This window comes from Aspergillus sydowii (assembly GCF_001890705.1).
Source record: "Aspergillus sydowii CBS 593.65 unplaced genomic scaffold ASPSYscaffold_6, whole genome shotgun sequence".
Lineage (NCBI taxonomy): Eukaryota > Fungi > Ascomycota > Eurotiomycetes > Eurotiales > Aspergillaceae > Aspergillus > Aspergillus sydowii.
The window spans coordinates 463,601-480,649 of NW_024467864.1; the positions used below are offsets into that span (position 1 = coordinate 463,601).

At 50.3% G+C, this 17,049-nt stretch overlaps 8 protein-coding genes across 8 annotated transcripts; 4 read left to right on the forward strand and 4 right to left on the reverse strand.

Annotated features, from left to right (window-relative positions):
* The first annotated feature begins 371 nt into the window (after positions 1–371).
* Positions 372–1,519, forward strand: ASPSYDRAFT_1018639 (uncharacterized protein). The gene is made up of 5 exons (XM_040839741.1): positions 372–403; positions 491–632; positions 697–870; positions 936–1,138; positions 1,192–1,519. Exons 2-5 carry the CDS (start codon positions 628–630, stop codon positions 1,329–1,331), a joined length of 522 nt encoding a protein of 173 aa, XP_040701766.1. The 5' UTR covers positions 372–403; positions 491–627; the 3' UTR covers positions 1,332–1,519.
* Positions 1,520–1,707: 188 nt separating this feature from the next.
* ASPSYDRAFT_153572 (uncharacterized protein) lies at positions 1,708–3,609 on the reverse strand (the record flags this gene model as incomplete). The annotated part of the gene is made up of 1 exon (XM_040842298.1): positions 1,708–3,609. The coding sequence occupies one exon, from the start codon at positions 3,607–3,609 to the stop codon at positions 1,708–1,710; it is 1,902 nt and encodes a 633-aa protein (XP_040701767.1).
* Positions 3,610–7,293: 3,684 nt separating this feature from the next.
* ASPSYDRAFT_32049 (hydroxyacid dehydrogenase) lies at positions 7,294–8,274 on the forward strand (the record flags this gene model as incomplete). The annotated part of the gene is made up of 1 exon (XM_040844935.1): positions 7,294–8,274. The coding sequence occupies one exon, from the start codon at positions 7,294–7,296 to the stop codon at positions 8,272–8,274; it is 981 nt and encodes a 326-aa protein (XP_040701768.1).
* Positions 8,275–8,453: 179 nt separating this feature from the next.
* ASPSYDRAFT_90155 (Ldh family oxidoreductase) lies at positions 8,454–9,521 on the forward strand (the record flags this gene model as incomplete). The annotated part of the gene is made up of 1 exon (XM_040852290.1): positions 8,454–9,521. One exon carries the CDS (start codon positions 8,454–8,456, stop codon positions 9,519–9,521), a length of 1,068 nt encoding a protein of 355 aa, XP_040701769.1.
* A 25-nt stretch (positions 9,522–9,546) lies between these two features.
* ASPSYDRAFT_1018761 (uncharacterized protein) lies at positions 9,547–11,406 on the reverse strand. The gene is made up of 3 exons (XM_040839742.1): positions 10,818–11,406; positions 10,200–10,758; positions 9,547–10,144 (listed from the first exon to the last, which is right to left on the reverse strand). The coding sequence occupies exons 1-3, from the start codon at positions 11,220–11,222 to the stop codon at positions 9,573–9,575; spliced, it is 1,536 nt and encodes a 511-aa protein (XP_040701770.1). The 5' UTR covers positions 11,223–11,406; the 3' UTR covers positions 9,547–9,572.
* A 184-nt stretch (positions 11,407–11,590) lies between these two features.
* Positions 11,591–12,685, forward strand: ASPSYDRAFT_32052 (amidohydrolase family protein; the record flags this gene model as incomplete). The annotated part of the gene is made up of 1 exon (XM_040844936.1): positions 11,591–12,685. One exon carries the CDS (start codon positions 11,591–11,593, stop codon positions 12,683–12,685), a length of 1,095 nt encoding a protein of 364 aa, XP_040701771.1.
* A 43-nt stretch (positions 12,686–12,728) lies between these two features.
* ASPSYDRAFT_153638 (uncharacterized protein) lies at positions 12,729–14,916 on the reverse strand (the record flags this gene model as incomplete). The annotated part of the gene is made up of 5 exons (XM_040842306.1): positions 12,729–13,582; positions 13,630–14,067; positions 14,121–14,397; positions 14,447–14,779; positions 14,830–14,916. 5 exons carry the CDS (start codon positions 14,914–14,916, stop codon positions 12,729–12,731), a joined length of 1,989 nt encoding a protein of 662 aa, XP_040701772.1.
* Positions 14,917–15,561: 645 nt separating this feature from the next.
* Positions 15,562–17,004, reverse strand: ASPSYDRAFT_79229 (class I SAM-dependent methyltransferase). The gene is made up of 3 exons (XM_040850989.1): positions 16,615–17,004; positions 16,126–16,557; positions 15,562–16,079 (listed from the first exon to the last, which is right to left on the reverse strand). Exons 1-3 carry the CDS (start codon positions 16,844–16,846, stop codon positions 15,907–15,909), a joined length of 837 nt encoding a protein of 278 aa, XP_040701773.1. The 5' UTR covers positions 16,847–17,004; the 3' UTR covers positions 15,562–15,906.
* Positions 17,005–17,049: the final 45 nt, after the last annotated feature.

A 17,049-nucleotide genomic window follows, 5' to 3' on the forward strand; every position in this document is an offset into this window, starting at 1 on the left:
GTTTTTTCCGACTCAGGCGTGGAAATTGCCGGTGCGACACCGTCATGTCTCTTGGTTCTGCGGACAACCAATCGAGTGTTTCGCGACTGCATTCTACTCCACAGCGCGCAGTCGTTCTACGGCTCCGTGCCGCCTGTGCAGTAGTTACGTTTTGGCTGTGATTGGCTAGAAGCGCCCATGGCAGGGGAAGGACTTCATCCATAGGGTTTGCAAGGAGGCTAGAACGCGTTATTATAGGGTGATCAGGGTCAAAGTTAGCCTGCAGGTAAAATCGTAATCAGGTTTTGTCAAACCCTGCCAGGAATCGAGTCGACCAGCCCTACTAGGTTGCAGTACACGTTCCTGATCGGTGCGTCTTTCCCTGTGCTTATTCTGACACGGATAAGCCATACGACTGTTCACGGTGAGTACAGGACCATCGCATGGAATTAAGGACTGATGCTGGAAACCGAAAAACGTCGTGACATTTTACTGAAGTCGAGTTTTTAAGTTAGGGGTCGAAATTAGGTGAGCACCAGCGGGCCAGGTGTTGAGGCGCAATACGAAACGATATCAAATACCGTAGCAGTCACCGGCCAGCTATTAACGTATCAACGCGCTTTACTTATTGCGATTCCAATTTTCAAAATGAGGTATAAGTCTTCCATCGTGTTCGTTAACCTAATTGTGCAGAAGTAACAAAAACTATGGCAATAGCACTCCAGATAGAAGAGCATCTGCAGAGCTCAAGGCGAAATTCCGGCAAATATATGGCGATCTTCTACGGCATGCCATACTCAATAGTAGCGAAAAATTTAATCTGCAAGACAAGACTGTTGCCTCCTCAACATCCAAGGCTGCCAACCATGATGCGGCTGATGGATCGCAGCGGTAAGCGTCCAATATTGTTCAGTATATTGTATAGTTGTGCCTCTAGTCTCATATAATCATTCCAGCGCAGCGTCAGTACCCACCCAAGCCACCTGCAATAGTGCAGGTGTCCAACAAGACTGGCGGCCTTCTTCTGCTCCTGGGTTAAGAGAGCCTATGTCAAGCCAAGCAAGGGATTGCCAGTTTCCGAGACTTACACATCCCACTCTGGCACGCACTTTCTCAAATACCGACGCAACAGGCTTGCCTGGATCTGCTGCTCGTCCTGGTAAGTCAGCCCAGGCCTAGTCCTGGCTTATAGGCTGACCAAAGTTCTGACAGTCTGCTGCATATACTTTCGGCCATACAAAACTGACGCTACACTGAGTAAAAATGACTACTATTATGCGGTCTATCTGCGGCAGCGCACGGTTAATGATTTGGTTCACGGTATCTGTAGGAAATCCATGGTCGACTGTTGACGCATTGCTGAGGTGGTTCGGATCTGTCCCGCTGGCCTTAGGACATTGCTGGACGACCACACTGTCATAACACTGCCCAATGAACAAATTATGGAAGTGGAATTTGTAACATCATCTGGAGACATGAATAAGGTGTCGTCCGAGGAGGAATACACCCCTGGGCTCCCAAAGATTAACATGCACATTCACTTCTAAATAGTTCATGAATATCATTGGTGGCGAGAATAACAATACGTGCGATCAAGAAGTTGTTCGGTCGGCCTTGCTCTCGGATTGTCCCCCTGTCAATTTAACAGTGGGGGCACATTTAAACTTATAACAAGGAGTCTTCTTCGCCTCTGGCGCAGTTCTCGGCTTCCGACCTAAGAATGTTCATTCATCTCCCGATCCATCTCAGTAGCGTCCCCACAAGCAATCGCCGGTTTATTGGCTTGGAAACACAGTCATTCATACCCGTGGCAAAGTAGATATCCGAGTCGCCCTTCAGCGCATTCCCAGTCACCGCGATGATAGGAACTTCACGGTTGATCAGACGAATGGCCAGAGTAGCCTCGACACCCGTCATGACAGGCATGTTGATGTCCATCAAAACAACACTGTACGAGAATGGCTTCCGTTTCACTAGCTGTACAGCTTCGGCGCCGTCAAATGCGGTATCGATCTTTTCAAAGCCAAGCAGGCCGAGAAGCTTGAGCATGATTGCCTGGTTTATCTTGTTATCTTCAACCAAAAGGAGGTGTTTGCGAGACGCTATTGCCTTGAGCTCGCCTTCTGGGTTACAATGGCGTATTTCAAGTGGCGGTTTGACGCCGCTTTCAGCATGATCAATCTCTTCCCGTAGTCGAACTGTTACCCAGAAGATACTCCCACTGCTTCCGGGGTTCGGGCGAAAGCCCACAGTCCCGTTCATAAGCTCTGCAAGGCTCTTGCAAATTGAGAGACCAAGGCCAGTTCCCTGGTACTGCTTGTGTGAGGTAGAAGCAAATCGGTTGAAGGGCTCGAACAATAAACTGACATTGCCGGGAGCTACGCCAATACCAGTATCAATGACATCGGTGGAAATATCAAACGAGGTTTCATCATTCCGCACTTGTTTAAATGTGGTCCGTACAGCTATATGACCACTTTCGGTGAACTTCACAGCGTTCTCCACCATATTGTTGATTATCTGTTGGTACCGCACGGAGTCGCCTTCAAAGCGCCTGGGCAGACCGGGCTGGATCCAGGATTCCATTGTAACGCTTGCCTTCAACGACCCCTTCCACTTGTTGATAACATTAGTAATGACATCAGCGGTATCAACAGAACCAGGTGAGACAGAAAGTGTCCCTGATGACAGTTTTGCCGAGTCAAGAATATCGTTCATTATACGCAATAGAACCGCCCCCGAGCTCTCGATAACTGAAGCATATTCTCGTTGTTTCTCGTCCAACCCAGTCTCGAGCAACATGGTAAGGGCCACCAACATCCCATGCATCGGCGTTCTTATTTCGTGACTGACATTAGCCAGGAACTCAGATTTGAGGGTTGAAGATTCCTCAACTGCTCTAATAAGTCGTGACTCTGACGCTTTCCGCTCTGTAAGATCCCGGGTCACCTTAGCAAAGCCGATGTGACAACCAGATCGGTAGATCGGTGACATGATGACATTGGCCCAAAAGCGAGACCCATCTTTACGGTATCGCCAGCCTTCGTCTTCAACTCTCCCCTCTCTCAGGCAATACTCAAGTTCCTTTCCCGGCTTATCCCTCATCCGATCCTCGTCGCTGTAAAAGACAGAAAAATGGCGACCAATAATCTCTTCAGGCCTGTAACCTTTCAGTAGTACAGCACCTGGATTCCACGTAGCCACATGTCCCCTGCGGTTCAGTGTAAAAATTGCATGGTCTGTAATATTATTAACAAGCATTTGGTATTCTTTGTCGGAGTAGGCTGTGTCATCGCGGCTGGTCATGCACGGTGCTTGCGGCTCGTGGGAGCACTGCGTTACAAATGTTATATAACGCAGTTGTGCACCTTCAAACACTGGTGTTACCTTAATATCATGGGTAGTTGAACAGTTGTTGTAGTGGGTAACCTCTATTATTTGGGCTGTGCGCGTGCTGGTCGCATCGGCAACGGCTCGGCGGAGAATGTCTTGCTCAACGACTGGAGGTTGAAACGTAGGCACATCATATATGCTCCGTCCTAGCCATTCTTCCGTAAGAGCCGTCAGAGACCGGTAGGTTTCCGAAATATGGATGACAGATAGATCTGGGCCGATAATGACAGTTGACATCAGAGCATGCGAAAGATGTTGAAACTCTTGGATATCTCTGGTGTGAGGCATGGGTTGTGGTCCATAATCACGTCTATCATCATCATCATCCAGGGACCCTGTGTGTGTCCACTGGTTACTGCTGGTTTCTCTATCAACGCAAACTTTCAGTAGTCTGCTGCTGAGGTCGTGGGTCGCAGAGGCATAACTAGGCTTCTCTCAACATTACTTGAATGCATGACATCCTGTAATCTAACACATACCTATCCTCTTCCAGTTTCCGGTCGTGGGCCTCAATCCTTGGGAAGTCTGCCATAATCACCGCCGTCTCTTGGGATACTGCCTTGGTTCCTTTGGCAGGGTATCGAATTGTTGGTCAGGTGCTAGGTATGAGAGAAGGGAGATATTAGGGTGGTTCGTTCGATACAGTTGGGTTTATTGCAGCATCCCGAGGTACCAACACTCGCTGTTCGAGCGGACACAAGAACTAGTGTCGACTACTCAGCGGATACTCTTAACTATAATAAATGATAATTCTCTCTCTCTTCACCTCCTCTGATTCTGATTGGCCGTAAACCGTCGGATGCGAGAGGGTGCCAAGTCCGAACGTTTTCCGGGTGCCCCACCATTAACGCTGGCGCTCACTACAAGGCAGGAGCATGATACCTGATGATTGGCTGCTGCCAAGGTATGGTTGAATATTCAGCAGCTCTTAACCAGGTTAAAACAAGGAATACAGGCTTATTAACTTCAGGTGAGCGGCATAGCGCACGAGGCATACATCCAATTAAAGGGACGACTCCGTAGTGTGATGTCCACTTGAAAATTATTCTTTAGAAAGAAAGAAAGAAAGAATCTCTCAAATCATGGATACTTGGTTGGTGCAAGGCCGCTATATTATATGTATTATTCGCGACTAGACAAGCTAAATCTTGGGTAGCACATACTGGGGTAAGATGCTCTTGTGATCCCCGAAAGACCCTCTCCTCCAAGGACATACAATAGCAAATACAGGCCCTGACATGTCGGAATCCCTTCCGGGCACAAGAACCAGACAAATTAGGTCTGCTACTGTAACCGGACGGGTAACCAGACTCCCCCGGAAATAGGTCGTGCCCCACGCGACACCGCGGCATCTGGCAAATATTGCTCAACTCCAGTCTCTCAATCTTGATACTGTTGGAACTCCTCGATTATACCCGTGGTAATTAAGGTGGAGACGTCCGGCTCCTGTTTCTTAACTAATCAAACAACTGCTTGTATTCCCTGAGCTCCGCTTCCCGCCGTGTTGTAATTTAGGTAAGATCGATCCGTCATCCGTGAGCTAATGTTGAGCGCTAAAGACGGTGTTTTGGATTCCAGGCTGAGTTCTCGACAGTACCGGTATGAATACTGTGTGGAGGTCATGTAAGATCTGAAATTAGCTCAGGCTTGTTTTCCAGCTATTCAAGTTAATATAGAGTATATTACAAGTCCTCTGCACTCGCTGGTTGCCTTGCTCTTTTTGTGTGAACTTTAGGGTAATCTTATTTGCTTATATCCTAATCTATAGTGTATATGTGCCTGGATAGATTAGCCTTCCTTTAAATATGCTGCTTCTGATAGAAATTTTTGTTCATGCAGCCACTTCTTATCATATACGACCTTCAACACTTATCTAGACACTCGCCTGTACTATACGTCCAATAAGTCACTGCATCCGTCAGGATTAACTAGATCCGAAGTGATAGAATCCAAACAAGGTACCTAGCTTTCCTAGGTTACTGTGCAACTTGCCTGTCGCCCTTCATGTAGTCTTTGGAGGTTCTTCCCATCTTTAATGTTACGCCAAAAGTATCTCTTCTGCATGGAAACCTGCGCTTGCATGTATTGGCAGCTTAATCTCCTTGTTTATTAGTAGAAACACGCGGAAACCTGATGAAGAGTTTACTAGTCTCTTCTAAAGAAAATAGAGACCTTGTCTTTAACTAAGATAATGATTTGGGTGTCTTACCTTTGTTCTTGGCTATTGACGCTGCCTATCCTGCTGACATGTGCATGAATCATCATAGTCAGGCTGGTGACTTGCACACTCCTAAGACAGGATTAAATAACCCTATATTTATCTCCTTTCCAGATCCAACTACACACGCTTTATAAAAATATACAGACCTATACCCGATTCAGCAGGAACAAGAAGCATCTGCATAGATACTACCGTGCAATTTACCTGAGAGAACGTACTGTTCAGGAATTGAAGAAGAAGATCTCTGAGAAGCAACAAAGTAACCCAAAGCATATCGTTCGGATACTTCATGTCAAACAAAATGGGATGACGGTTGTTGTAGATGATGATGTGGTCAGAGAGCTCTCAGATGGCAAAGATAGGTGCGCGGATATCTCCGATGCTGCAGGGCTTGATGATGGTGCTACGGACATCGGTTCCTCTCCAGTGGATATTAAGTTGTTCTATTAAATGNCGCCCTTGACGAATTCATACGGACACACGTTTGATGATAATTCTCGATCAAACCCGGTGTCATTAGCTCTCGCGTTTTCGGTTACGGGATACTTTACATCAAGGGATATCCTCTTATTGCTCTTAAAGAAATACCTGCAAGTGAACTTCGAGCCAGAAGCAAGCCTTCTGCTGTGCCTCATCTAGTCCAAATGGATTTTCGCCTCTATAAGGTCCTTGCGTTCTTGAATAGTAAGGAATCTGTAGGTGTCATTTGCCCTTTACATATTACCCTTTTCAGCTCTCTTTCACATTATCTGCGCGAGGATCCGGTCCCCCTTTGCTAAGTATGAAGCATCGTAGATAGCCCTCTCGAAGCCCTTTATAAGTTGCACCAGCGCGTGTTTCAAAGGCGTTGAAGGACTTTTGAGAAGCTCTTTTTAAAATCCACTTCACAGAGGATGCTTACCGCTGCAATTGGCGAGCTGTATGAGGTATTGCGAGCGTTAAACTGCTAGTAGAGCAATCACCACGGCTGTAGGAGGGTGTCAGGGATGCCAGTAGGATATTCAACTTATCTAGCACTCTGAAGATCAGAAGCGCATCCTCCTGTAACAGGTAAGCTGTCTTGAATATTCTGGGGTTTAAAAGACCTCTTTGGTGATCCTCTGGACAGGCCTTTAAGAAATCCAACTTGTTGATATGGCAAAATTAAAAGCGCACTTTTGCCTTAACCAGACCCTTCTACGCCCGCTTTAACGGACAAAAACAAGCAACATGCAGCGGCCGAGAAAGATAAGATAAATGGGCAAGAAAGCAGATATATAGGAGTAATAATTTAGCATTGTTGAATAGATATGGCGGCGGTTGTGATATATTATACCGTCAGACAGGGTGGAAGGCATTTGCACTGGGAAATAGGCTGCGCAGAAGGCCTTACTGCTTAATACGAATTAGGGTTGAATGTGGAAGCAAAACTTAAACAGTCCTTGGGTCCATTTCCGAAGTCCAAGCATTAGCACCCTGCAAATGCATCAAGTGCCAAAAATTCGGCCAACATCATACTCGTTAGGCAGTACTACCCACATCACAGGCCCATATGTGTACATCGCTGAACAGCCGAGGGCAGGCTGACCGGCGACTCTCCGCGGCGGGTTTCCGGGGGGAGATCGCGAGCAGCAAACCAACCAACCAACCACCCCCGGGGGACTGGCACATCGCGATCATTCTACACCACACGATAACCAAAAGACAGGGAAACGAGCAAGATGACAAAGCCCAGAATCTACGTTCTCGACCCCTACCACCCAGACGCTATATCCCTCCTCCAGCAGCAAACCGCCTGGATCGACGTAGTCCTCTGGGATGGAAACGACAACATCAAATCCACCTGGCACGAGCACGCCTCCGGCCTTCTAATCCGCTCGGAGACCCAGCTAAACGCCAACGACTTCCATCTCGCCAGAAACCTACGCGTTGTCGCCAAACAGGGCGTCGGGGTCGACAATATCGACCTGGAGGCTGCCAGGGCCGCGGGTGTCGCTGTGCATAATACCCCGGGGCTGAACAGCGAGTCTGTAGCTGAGCTTACGCTTGCGCTGGGGCTAGCATTAAGCAGGCGGGTTGTTGAAGTGGACCGGATGCAGCGTGGAGGCGGCAGGATCGTGCGCAGTGGTATGCTGGGCCGGAGTCTGTTTCGGAAGACGGTGGGGATTGTTGGGATGGGTAATATCGGGAGGCTTTCGGCGAGGAAGTGGATTGGGGCTTGTGAGGTGAGAGTTATCGGGTATGATCCTGTGGCGCCTTTGGATGTTTGGCGGGAGGGTGAGAATCCGATTCCGCACACGAGAGTTCAGGCGCTGGATGAGTTGCTGGTGATGTCTGATGTGGTGCTTTTGCATTTGCCTCTGCTTGAGAGCACCAGGGGTTTGATTGGTGATCGGGAATTGGATTTGATGAAGGATAAGGCAATCCTGATTAATGCGGCTAGAGGAGGGATTGTCGATGAGGATGCCTTGCTCAGGGCGCTCAGAGAAAGGAAGATTGGCGGCGCTGCTTTGGATGCCCTGGAGATTGAACCGCCTAGTCTGGAGAAATATCAGGACTTTTTCGACTTGGGAAATGTCATTATCACGCCGCATATTGGCGCCTCGACAGTCGAGAATCAGATCAATAGTGGCGTGGCTGCAGTGAAGACCCTCTTGGCTGTTTTACAGGGGGACCGCGACGTCCCAGGGAAAGTAGTCTGAATACAATGCATGAATACATTACAAAAATGAAGTATAATTGAACGTGGCTGCATGGGGAATTGCCCGGAGACTCGCCGCGGTTAGGGCACAGGGCCGACCATAGCCAGCATATATAATGTATATCAACTCCATATCAACCTAATTGTTTTCAAACCAAATATATTATCTACCTCAAGATCATGACCACCGTATACATCTCCCCCGCCGCGGCGCAAACCTTCGCAACAGCCCTCCTAACGGCGCACAACGTCCCCCCAGACCGCGCCGCCCAAATCGCGACATCCCTGACCCTCGCCGACCTCCGCGGCGTCGACACCCACGGCATAAACCGACTGCCAGGGTACATCACGCGTCTCCAACACGGCATCCTCACCCCAAACCCACCCCTCATCTTCACCCAAAGAACACCGGTGATGGCGCTCCTCGACGCAAAGCACACCTTCGGCTTCATCGCCGCGTCTGCCGCCATCGACAGGGGCGTCGAGATGGCACGCACCTACGGGGCTGGCATCGTTGCCGTGAAACATAGTAGTCACTACGGGATGGCTGCTACGTATCTTCTCCGGGCGATTAGGCAGGGGTGTGCGGCGATGGCGTTCACGAATGCGTCCCGGAGTATGCCGCCGTGGGGCGCGCGGGAGCCGCTGCTAGGGACGAGTCCGTTTGCTGTGGGTGTGCCTGGTGGTGAGGAGGGGGATTTTGTGCTGGACATGTCGCCGAGTGTGGCTGCGCGGGGCAAGATTCGGAAGGCGGCGAGGCGTGGGGAGAGCATCCCTGAGGGGTATGCGTTGGATGGGGAGGGGCGGGCGACGACGGATCCGCGAGCTGCGCTGGACGGGGGCGTTGTGTTGCCGATTGGAGGGCCGAAGGGGAGTGGGCTGGCGATGATGATGGATGTGTTTGGGGGGTTGATGTCCGGGGCGGCATTTGCGGGGGATGTGAATGATCAGTATGCTAATCTCGAGCAGCCGCAGGATGTTGGACATTGGTTTTTGGTGTTTCGGCCGGAGGTCTTTCTTGAGGGTGGGATGGGGGAGTTGAGAGGGAGAATGGATGTACTGCTTCGGAGGGTGAGGGAGTGTGATAAGGCGGCTGGGGTGGAAAGGATATACACCAGCGGCGAGATGGAGGCAGAGATGGAGGAGAAGAGAAACGCACAGGGGATTCCGTATTCTCGTGGGGAGGTGGATGCACTGAATGAGCTGGCCAGGCAGTCAGGGCTTGATATCAAGCTGGAGGAGCTGTGACTGTTATTATAGAGTATATATACTATACATCCAACAATAACACCAAGTCAACTATGTAATATATCGGAACATGGGCGCTCTATCTGCCAGCTCAGACACATCCACAGCCTGCCCCATCACCGGCCTCCCATACCTCCTATCACGCCGCTTATTGATGCCCTGCAGGAGGAAATGATTCCCCAGGGCAAACCCAGCCGTCGCAATCGACAGACCCATACACACAAAATGACCCTTCCTGAACTGCGGCGCATCAGTAGTCGGGTAGAAAAACGTCCCCGCAATGGACCCCAGATTCCCAAGGGCCGTGTAAAGCCCCATCCCAACCGAGCGCTTCGTCTCGTTCCCAAAGTTGTTGGCAGCCCAGGCATGCGTGGGAGGGTACGTGGCATAGACGCACGCAACTGCAATGCATACGCAGGCATATTTCCCGTGCAAGTTGGATTCGGGCAGCGTAGCCAGCAAGGCGTATGCGATGGTGGAAACAGACATGAGCCCGGCTACATGTAACCCCCGATCACGGAAATGGTCTGAGGAGTAAGAGGCGAGGAACATCAATCCGAATGCACATGCGTATGGGGGCACCGTCATCAGATTTGCCTTTGTCGCTTCTGTGTATCCGAGATCTCAAATCAAGTTAAGTCGATGCCTGCACGTCCAGACAGGGAACGACGAACATACCACGAATAATTGTCGGTAGAAACCCCGAGATGGAGGAAATCAACCCCGCCGTCGGCAGGTAAATGGCAGCTTGCATATACAGCCGCCAGTCGGTAACGGTCCAAACAATGTGCTTCCGCTGGATCGGCCCAGCCTTATCAAAGGACTCGTTGCAATATCTCGCCTCTGCAATCTCCTGGTCCACACCAGAGAAGCGCGCGTTCTTCAGCGGCCGATCAGGCATCCAATACAGGCAGAACAGCCCCAGACAAAACGCAGGCAATGCCTCGATAAGAAAAAGCCACTTCCAGGCCGGCGTGGAAGTCTCGATATGCCCAATGCCGTATGCAATCAGTCCCCCAAATGCTCCCGCAATGGAAGTTGGGCCGAGAAACCAGAACACCCGCATGCCCATCTCCGTGCGATGATACCACAGCGACAGATAGTAGACAATTCCCGTGCCGAAGAGGCCCTCGAATGCGCCGAGGAAAACCCTGCACACGAGCTCCCCGGCCAGATTGTATACGGTGCACTGGAGGAAACTGGCGGTGGCCCATCCACACACTCCAAAGGCGATCCACTGTAGACACTCATCAGTGTGATCCTTAGCCAGCCAGTCTTCGTTTTATTCATACATACCTTGGACGGTGGGAAGACACGGTACCCGATACATCCAGGGACTTGAAACAGAACCAGGCCGACGTAGAATATCATCACGACCAGCTGCCACTGCGACGAGCCCAGGGCTTTGGTCCCTGGTCCAACCCCTTGCTGGGCAGTTTCATGTCCTGCATCCAGGCCATATAGTTTGGCATTCGCCACGTTACCCCGGTCGAGGTATTCAAAGAAGTACAGAAGAGAGACGGCCGGCAAGAGAATGCAGTCCAGCTTCCAAAGGTATCGTTTCTGGGCCTTTGTCCATTCCTCATCGTTAACTGGGGTTTCTTTAATAGCGCTTTCCACGTAGCCCTCCCTCGTGCTCTCAATACCGATGGCTGCCGGTTGAGTATCCTCGATATGTTGAGTGTCCTCGAGGATCCCCATCTTCCCTTCTTATCTAGAAATGGAACTGGATATCAGTGTCAGAGGACAGGGTCGATCTCTGATGAACTGGCAAGCAGAGTGGCTGGCTATATTGCTGCACTCACGGCATTATATCTCCCAACTCCGTCCCAGGGTAAGCAGGGATGCGCATTAGCCAGCCCAAAGCGGGGATTGTCCTCCACACTGCAGATCCCATCATAAACGATACCATACGGTGATGCAGTAGCCAAAGGCTATCGGGCCCCGGCGAGTTGCCGCGGAGAGAGTCCGGCCAACTCTTTTTCTCCTCTCCTCCTCCTCCTCCATCTTCCTACAGGATTACAGATTATTAATCCTTCCCTGCTACTTACAGCCCCGTTTTGGTATACATGACAACTACAAGCACAAATGTAATGGGGTCCTCATCGGAGCTTGACACAGACACGTCTCTCCCGGACGGGGCTTGGGACAGCCATGTCCACATCGCGGACGAAGTGAGTAACCAACTAGATAACCATACTCCTGAAAAAGAAAGAAAAAGAAAAATGCATCGAGCCTCATTTAACATTCAATCACCAATTCACGTTCTACAGGACAAATTCCCCTACCACCCATCGCACCCATATCGCCCCAAGAAAGCAGACCTGGACGACCTTCTCACATTCCAACAAACCCAGGGCATCGCGCATAGTTGCCTCGTGGCATTCTCCGTCTACCACACCGACAACTCAATCCTTCTCGATGCTCTCCGCCGCCTAAACCTAAACGGCAGTAGAGGCCGCGCAGTCGCCTGCGTCGACTCTCAAACCGTAACGGATACGGAACTCCAAGACCTCCACAACGCCGGCGTGCGCGGGATCCGGCTGAATTTTCGCACGTCAGGTATACGCCTTGACGATGATGATGATGCATTTGCCATACTACTTACCCAGGCCGCGGACAGGATCCGCCCATTCGGTTGGGTTCTGCAGCTGTATGTGTCGTTGGACCAGATCGCGCAGTTCGCGGCTGTGGTGCCTCGATTGGGTGTGTCCGTTGTCATTGACCATCTCGGACATCCGGACCCTTCTGGGGGTCCTCCGCGGCTGCAACGGGGGTACAAGGAGTTTATGCATCTGCTTGGCTCTGCTGGCTCTGGCCGGGTGTATACAAAACTTAGCGGCGTATACAGGTTTGATGATTTGCCAGAGCTGGATTCGTATGTCCAGGACATTCTAGCCGCTGCCCCAGATCGGGTTGTTTGGGCGAGCGATTGGCCGCACAGTGGTGGTGTATCCGGGAACCGAAACGGGGACCGGCACAGGGTTCAACAGTATCGGAAGGTCGATGATCAACGGTGGATAGCCCAGTGCAAAACTTGGTGTCGGCTTGTTGGTCAGAATAGCAGTGACGAACTCGTGCGGAAGATATGGGTGGATAACCCCAGGAGGCTCTGGCAGTATGACGAGGAGGGCACAAAGTCGCCAGTTAGATCTACACTGTAGTAAATGTATGACAAAATACCCCAGCGAATGTAGGCAATTTTGGTTATCCAAAATACCATCCCCCCGTCGCGGCGTCAATATGCTGTTCCGGGAACGAGTCAAGAAGCGAAAACCCATCCAGGTCCATCCCGGTCGGATTCCGATCTAAGGATTCAGTTCGAACGTCTAGACCCAGGTATGGGAAGGCTGGAAGGTAGTTTGTCATTGCTGTTCCCTCTGTCGTTGGGATCCCGTTCAAGGACGGGCGCCGTGGTGTGTTGAACTGAAGGTTGTTGTTGATGATATCTAGACTCCGCTGGGTCAGCGGACAGGTATTGGTTCCTTGCTTCAAAGCTCGAAGGAAGGTTTTCATTTTCCCATTCGCTTCTAGGTCACCGGCCTTGACGTCCTTGATCATGACAGATGCAGCTGTGTAGATGCAGTACGACATGAGGTATGTAATGCGGTTGAAGCCGAATGTTTTCTCCAGGAGGAGCAGCAGTGTTTCTAGGTTATCCGCTGCTTTTCTACAGGCTGTGTGATGCTCCGAGGCTGACCAAAACGGACGGTGAAGGAGAATTATCGTGGTGTGATACAGCAGGTTCTGGGTCATGATATGCGGCGGCGGACAATGGGGTGGTAAATTATCAGGATCGTACTTGAGATGGACGGGCAATTTTTCCCTCCACTCGTCAAGTCTCTGCTTGATAAGTAGGGTTCTCTCTATGTCAGGAGGTCCACGGCGAGAGTAGAGCTGGATTATGATATCGTTCAGAATTACCGAGATCTTGCATGAATTTTCAAAGCAGGAAATCAAATGTGCCTTCATGGGCGGGTACCCACCAACAGAGACTCGACTCAAATTGAGGGTATCTTCATGATATGGGGACCACAGCTCATTCTCAGCGGATGTGTCCACTGCCTGGTGTCAACCTTGGACAAGCAAGTGACGGTGTATGACTTACGGAACTCAGGAGCGTGGTCGAAGGGCAGTTCTTGTAGGACAGGAGATCGTCCTAGATAAAGACTAATCGCTTTATCCCAGAAATAGCAACTCCAGAAGAGCCGCCTCCTAATTTCCAGCTCCTCCGGGCTGAGGTATCCTAGATGTAGGATTTTCCCACTATTATGATGCAGACCGAGGTCGCTAACCATTCGAAACGCCATGCCGCTGTATAGCCATGCCTGGGAGGTGGACCCGTATGCCATTTCGCGGGCACTCAGCTGCAGCAAGCCCTGCACGGTAGGTATTGCGCTTGGCTTTTGGATTTCGGACCCCAGGAGTAGACGTGCCCGGCATATAAGCATCTCGCCTATAGGGCTCTCTTGGAAACGCGCTGCATGGGCACAAAGAACGGTGAGGAGAAATGGAGAATAATACTGACCGCCAGTTGCCATGTCCCCTACTATTGTTAGAAAAAAGACGAGGTCAAGAAAGGACGTTTGAAAGGCTTACGCATGAAGGCTGGGCGGTATACCCACATAAACATGGGTGCGATCCATGCCCAGTGGATTTGAAGCAGTTTCGACATGGTAACGCGTGGTATACCTGTTTCAATGGCAGCATTGCCAAGGGCGAATTCTTCCCATGACCGATATTCCTCCGCGTTCCAGGTCAGTAGCGTTCGCATACTCATTTCTGAGGGCGCTCCTTCCGGGGCTTGGGAATCCACAGAACGATACTCCAAGGCTGCGGGCTCATAAATAGCAGAGGTAGGGCCGTAGTATGAGATCTGCTCCAATCAGCCTGCTAACAATGAACGACGTGGTACTGCCGCCCACCTTCCCGTGCTCATCCAAGCTCAAATCGGACAATAACTCCCCTGAAGTGAACTCTGCAGATACACTATTCGCACGATCTTGGACTGAATTATCTTCAACCTCCACGTGGGGCTCCAGTTCCGTGGTCCTGTTTCGGTCTGCAGCTGTTCCCCTGTGTCCAGGCGATGTCTCGGTCTCTAGCATTCTCTTCAGCTCAACAATAGTCTGCTCCGCCTCTTGTAGGCGATTTGCCATAGCAATAATCTGGGACATGGGAGGCGGCTTTTCATAACGACAGTCATCGTGATAGACCTCACACGTCTTGCACTTTGGCTGAGTGCCATCGCAGCGAGTCTATTGTTGTGAGCGAATTGGATACAGGCTATATACTTTATATTGAATACCTTTCTAGTGCGGCAATTCTCGCAAGTCAGGGTACGACGGGCTCGACTACGCCCCTGGGGACGTGCTCGGCCTGTCCCTGGAGACATCACTAATATGTCGGTGGTGGGGGCTATGAGGGCACCGTAGTAAGCATAGGACGATGAGCCAAGTCAAAGCAACATCGGGCTGTCCATGGTTGGCACTTCCAAGGTTGGATGCAGGACGGAGGCATCGAACCAACCCCGGACCGACCCAGTCACCTGATCTGGTCGTCTGATGGTTGCCTGTCTCATCGCTCCTATTGGTTGGCACTTATACACCCAACAAGGACTGCTCATTGTACTTGCTTAAGGTAGGTTGTTGCTGTAAACCGTCACAGTACTGGGGACACGATGAACGAAGTCACGATAGAAGATGGCCGTTTATTTCCCTATTTCTTGCAACTCTACCATGTCAATGGCCAGCTGGACACGTACAGCTATGTACTTATGAAGCAAAATATACAAAAACCTAGTTCATACGCTACCGATTGAAGGCGACTAAACCCCAATTTCGTCTAGTATCAAGAAGGCGTCACACGGTGTCTGCTCTCCTGGTGTCAGACTCTAAGTGAGTGCCGTCGAGACGGAATACGATGTTTGTCGCAATTTCATTCCTATAAAACGGCCAATACCCGTAGGTTTGAGGAGCTGTTTTAGGATTAACAAAGGAGGGACTAAGATGGACGGATTCGAGCTTGCCTTGAGCATTTGGCGGCAGAGTGATAACAAAATTTAACCACATCTGGCTCATGAGTGTGCTCAGATTCCGATAGCTTTGCTGCAATTCCGTAGAGATGGACTCTAGCCGTCCGTGGCCCAGCCCAAGCCATTAGCCTACGTGGACATTGCAGATTGAGTACAATATGGAAGGTCGTTCTTTACAGCTTGCTTGGTACATGCACTAGGTCTCTGCTCTGTCCTCTTTCACATCCACAAATACTTTTCGATTGTATTCGAGTCTCAACAGTTGTAAGCCATGATGAGAGTCTCTGTTTTTGATTTTGATCCCAATACAGAATTCGGCAATTGTAAATACGTCGTTGTATGGGTTTACTCCTAATTAGCCTTCTTGACAAGTACGCCCTGAATCCTAGGGAGTAAACTCAACGGCTCCTCAGGTTCCTCGACATCGCCCGGGTTCTCCCACTCTCCGGCGTTGAGGATATCCCCCAATACATTTCGTGTCAAATGGCATCCGACCAATGTACTCCAAGTCGGATTCCAGAGAGCTTATACGTGTTAGCCAGCTTCATCAAGAAATGATAGCAAGCATACCTTGCGCTACAGTTGTCCACCGATCTCTACTCCAACCATGTTCCCAGAAGATAAATTTGCCTCCGGGTTTCAGCAACCTCCATACCTCTCTCACCACATTCTTCGGATCATTTACCGCACATAGGACCTGGATACATAGCACCGTATCCAAGCTTCCTTCGGCTATACCTTGTTCCCTGAGGACGTCGCTATCTTCAACGCCACAAACTATAAGCTTATACTTATCTTTCAGGCCGTGCTTTTCTAGCTTTGCATCTATACCATCCCTGAAATGGCGGTTTGGCTCTACGCCATAGATGTATTCGATAAGGGACGGATCGAAACGATGGATTTGGTTTCCCGGTCCAGGGCCCATATCGAGAACAATGCCGCTGGCGGCTCGTACGAGCGAGGGAACAACAGTTGTGTCTTCGTAAGCGATGAAGCCGGAAGCTGTGCATATAATAGTCAGACTGTGAACGTTCACAAGGATAGTAGAGAACTACTTACAAGTTATATTGAACAACTGTGCTGAAGCGGCATCTCGAATCTGCCGTACGCATAGAAATCCAGCGAGACCTTCTCGGCGAACTGATTCTATGAGAGCTTCCAAGTGCACTTTATCGCAGTGCTTATCAGTATTTCTGTAAAGACGGTGCGGGACAGTCTTACAGCGAAGAGAAAACCAAATCAGGCCGAATGGACGTGTCCAGGAAGCAAAGCGGCCAGGTTTGGGGGGCATATCTTCTACTTGAAACAGTCGCAACTGATATGGAACCTTTTTAAAAACAAAACGGGGAAAGGGCGGGCTCTCGTGTAATAGCGTCAAGTATATGCCGGGGAAAAGACAAAAGTTGGATGCTGGGGCTGGACGACGGGCGATACTACGCCAGGCCCCGTGACTGGAGCCTAGCCCTAGTCCCGTGGAGAATTGAAGTTGATGTT

What these genes read in the sequence shown, in the direction of transcription:
- ASPSYDRAFT_1018639 (XM_040839741.1), top strand. An exon ending in GCGGCTGATGGATCGCAGCG is followed by an intron (nt 871 to 935) that starts GTAAGCGTCCAA and finishes TAATCATTCCAG; the next exon opens with CGCAGCGTCAGTACCCACCC. An exon ending in TGGATCTGCTGCTCGTCCTG is followed by an intron (nt 1,139 to 1,191) that starts GTAAGTCAGCCC and finishes AAGTTCTGACAG; the next exon opens with TCTGCTGCATATACTTTCGG.
- ASPSYDRAFT_1018761 (XM_040839742.1), bottom strand. Translation starts at nt 11,222, where the DNA reads ATGGGGATCCTCGAGGACACTCAACATATCGAGGATACTCAACCGGCA. An exon ending in GTGTCTTCCCACCGTCCAAG is followed by an intron (nt 10,759 to 10,817) that starts GTATGTATGAAT and finishes GAGTGTCTACAG; the next exon opens with TGGATCGCCTTTGGAGTGTG. An exon ending in TCTACCGACAATTATTCGTG is followed by an intron (nt 10,145 to 10,199) that starts GTATGTTCGTCG and finishes ACTTGATTTGAG; the next exon opens with ATCTCGGATACACAGAAGCG.
- ASPSYDRAFT_79229 (XM_040850989.1), bottom strand. Translation starts at nt 16,846, where the DNA reads ATGCCCCCCAAACCTGGCCGCTTTGCTTCCTGGACACGTCCATTCGGC. An exon ending in ACAGTTGTTCAATATAACTT is followed by an intron (nt 16,558 to 16,614) that starts GTAAGTAGTTCT and finishes TTATATGCACAG; the next exon opens with CTTCCGGCTTCATCGCTTAC. An exon ending in GTGGACAACTGTAGCGCAAG is followed by an intron (nt 16,080 to 16,125) that starts GTATGCTTGCTA and finishes AACACGTATAAG; the next exon opens with CTCTCTGGAATCCGACTTGG.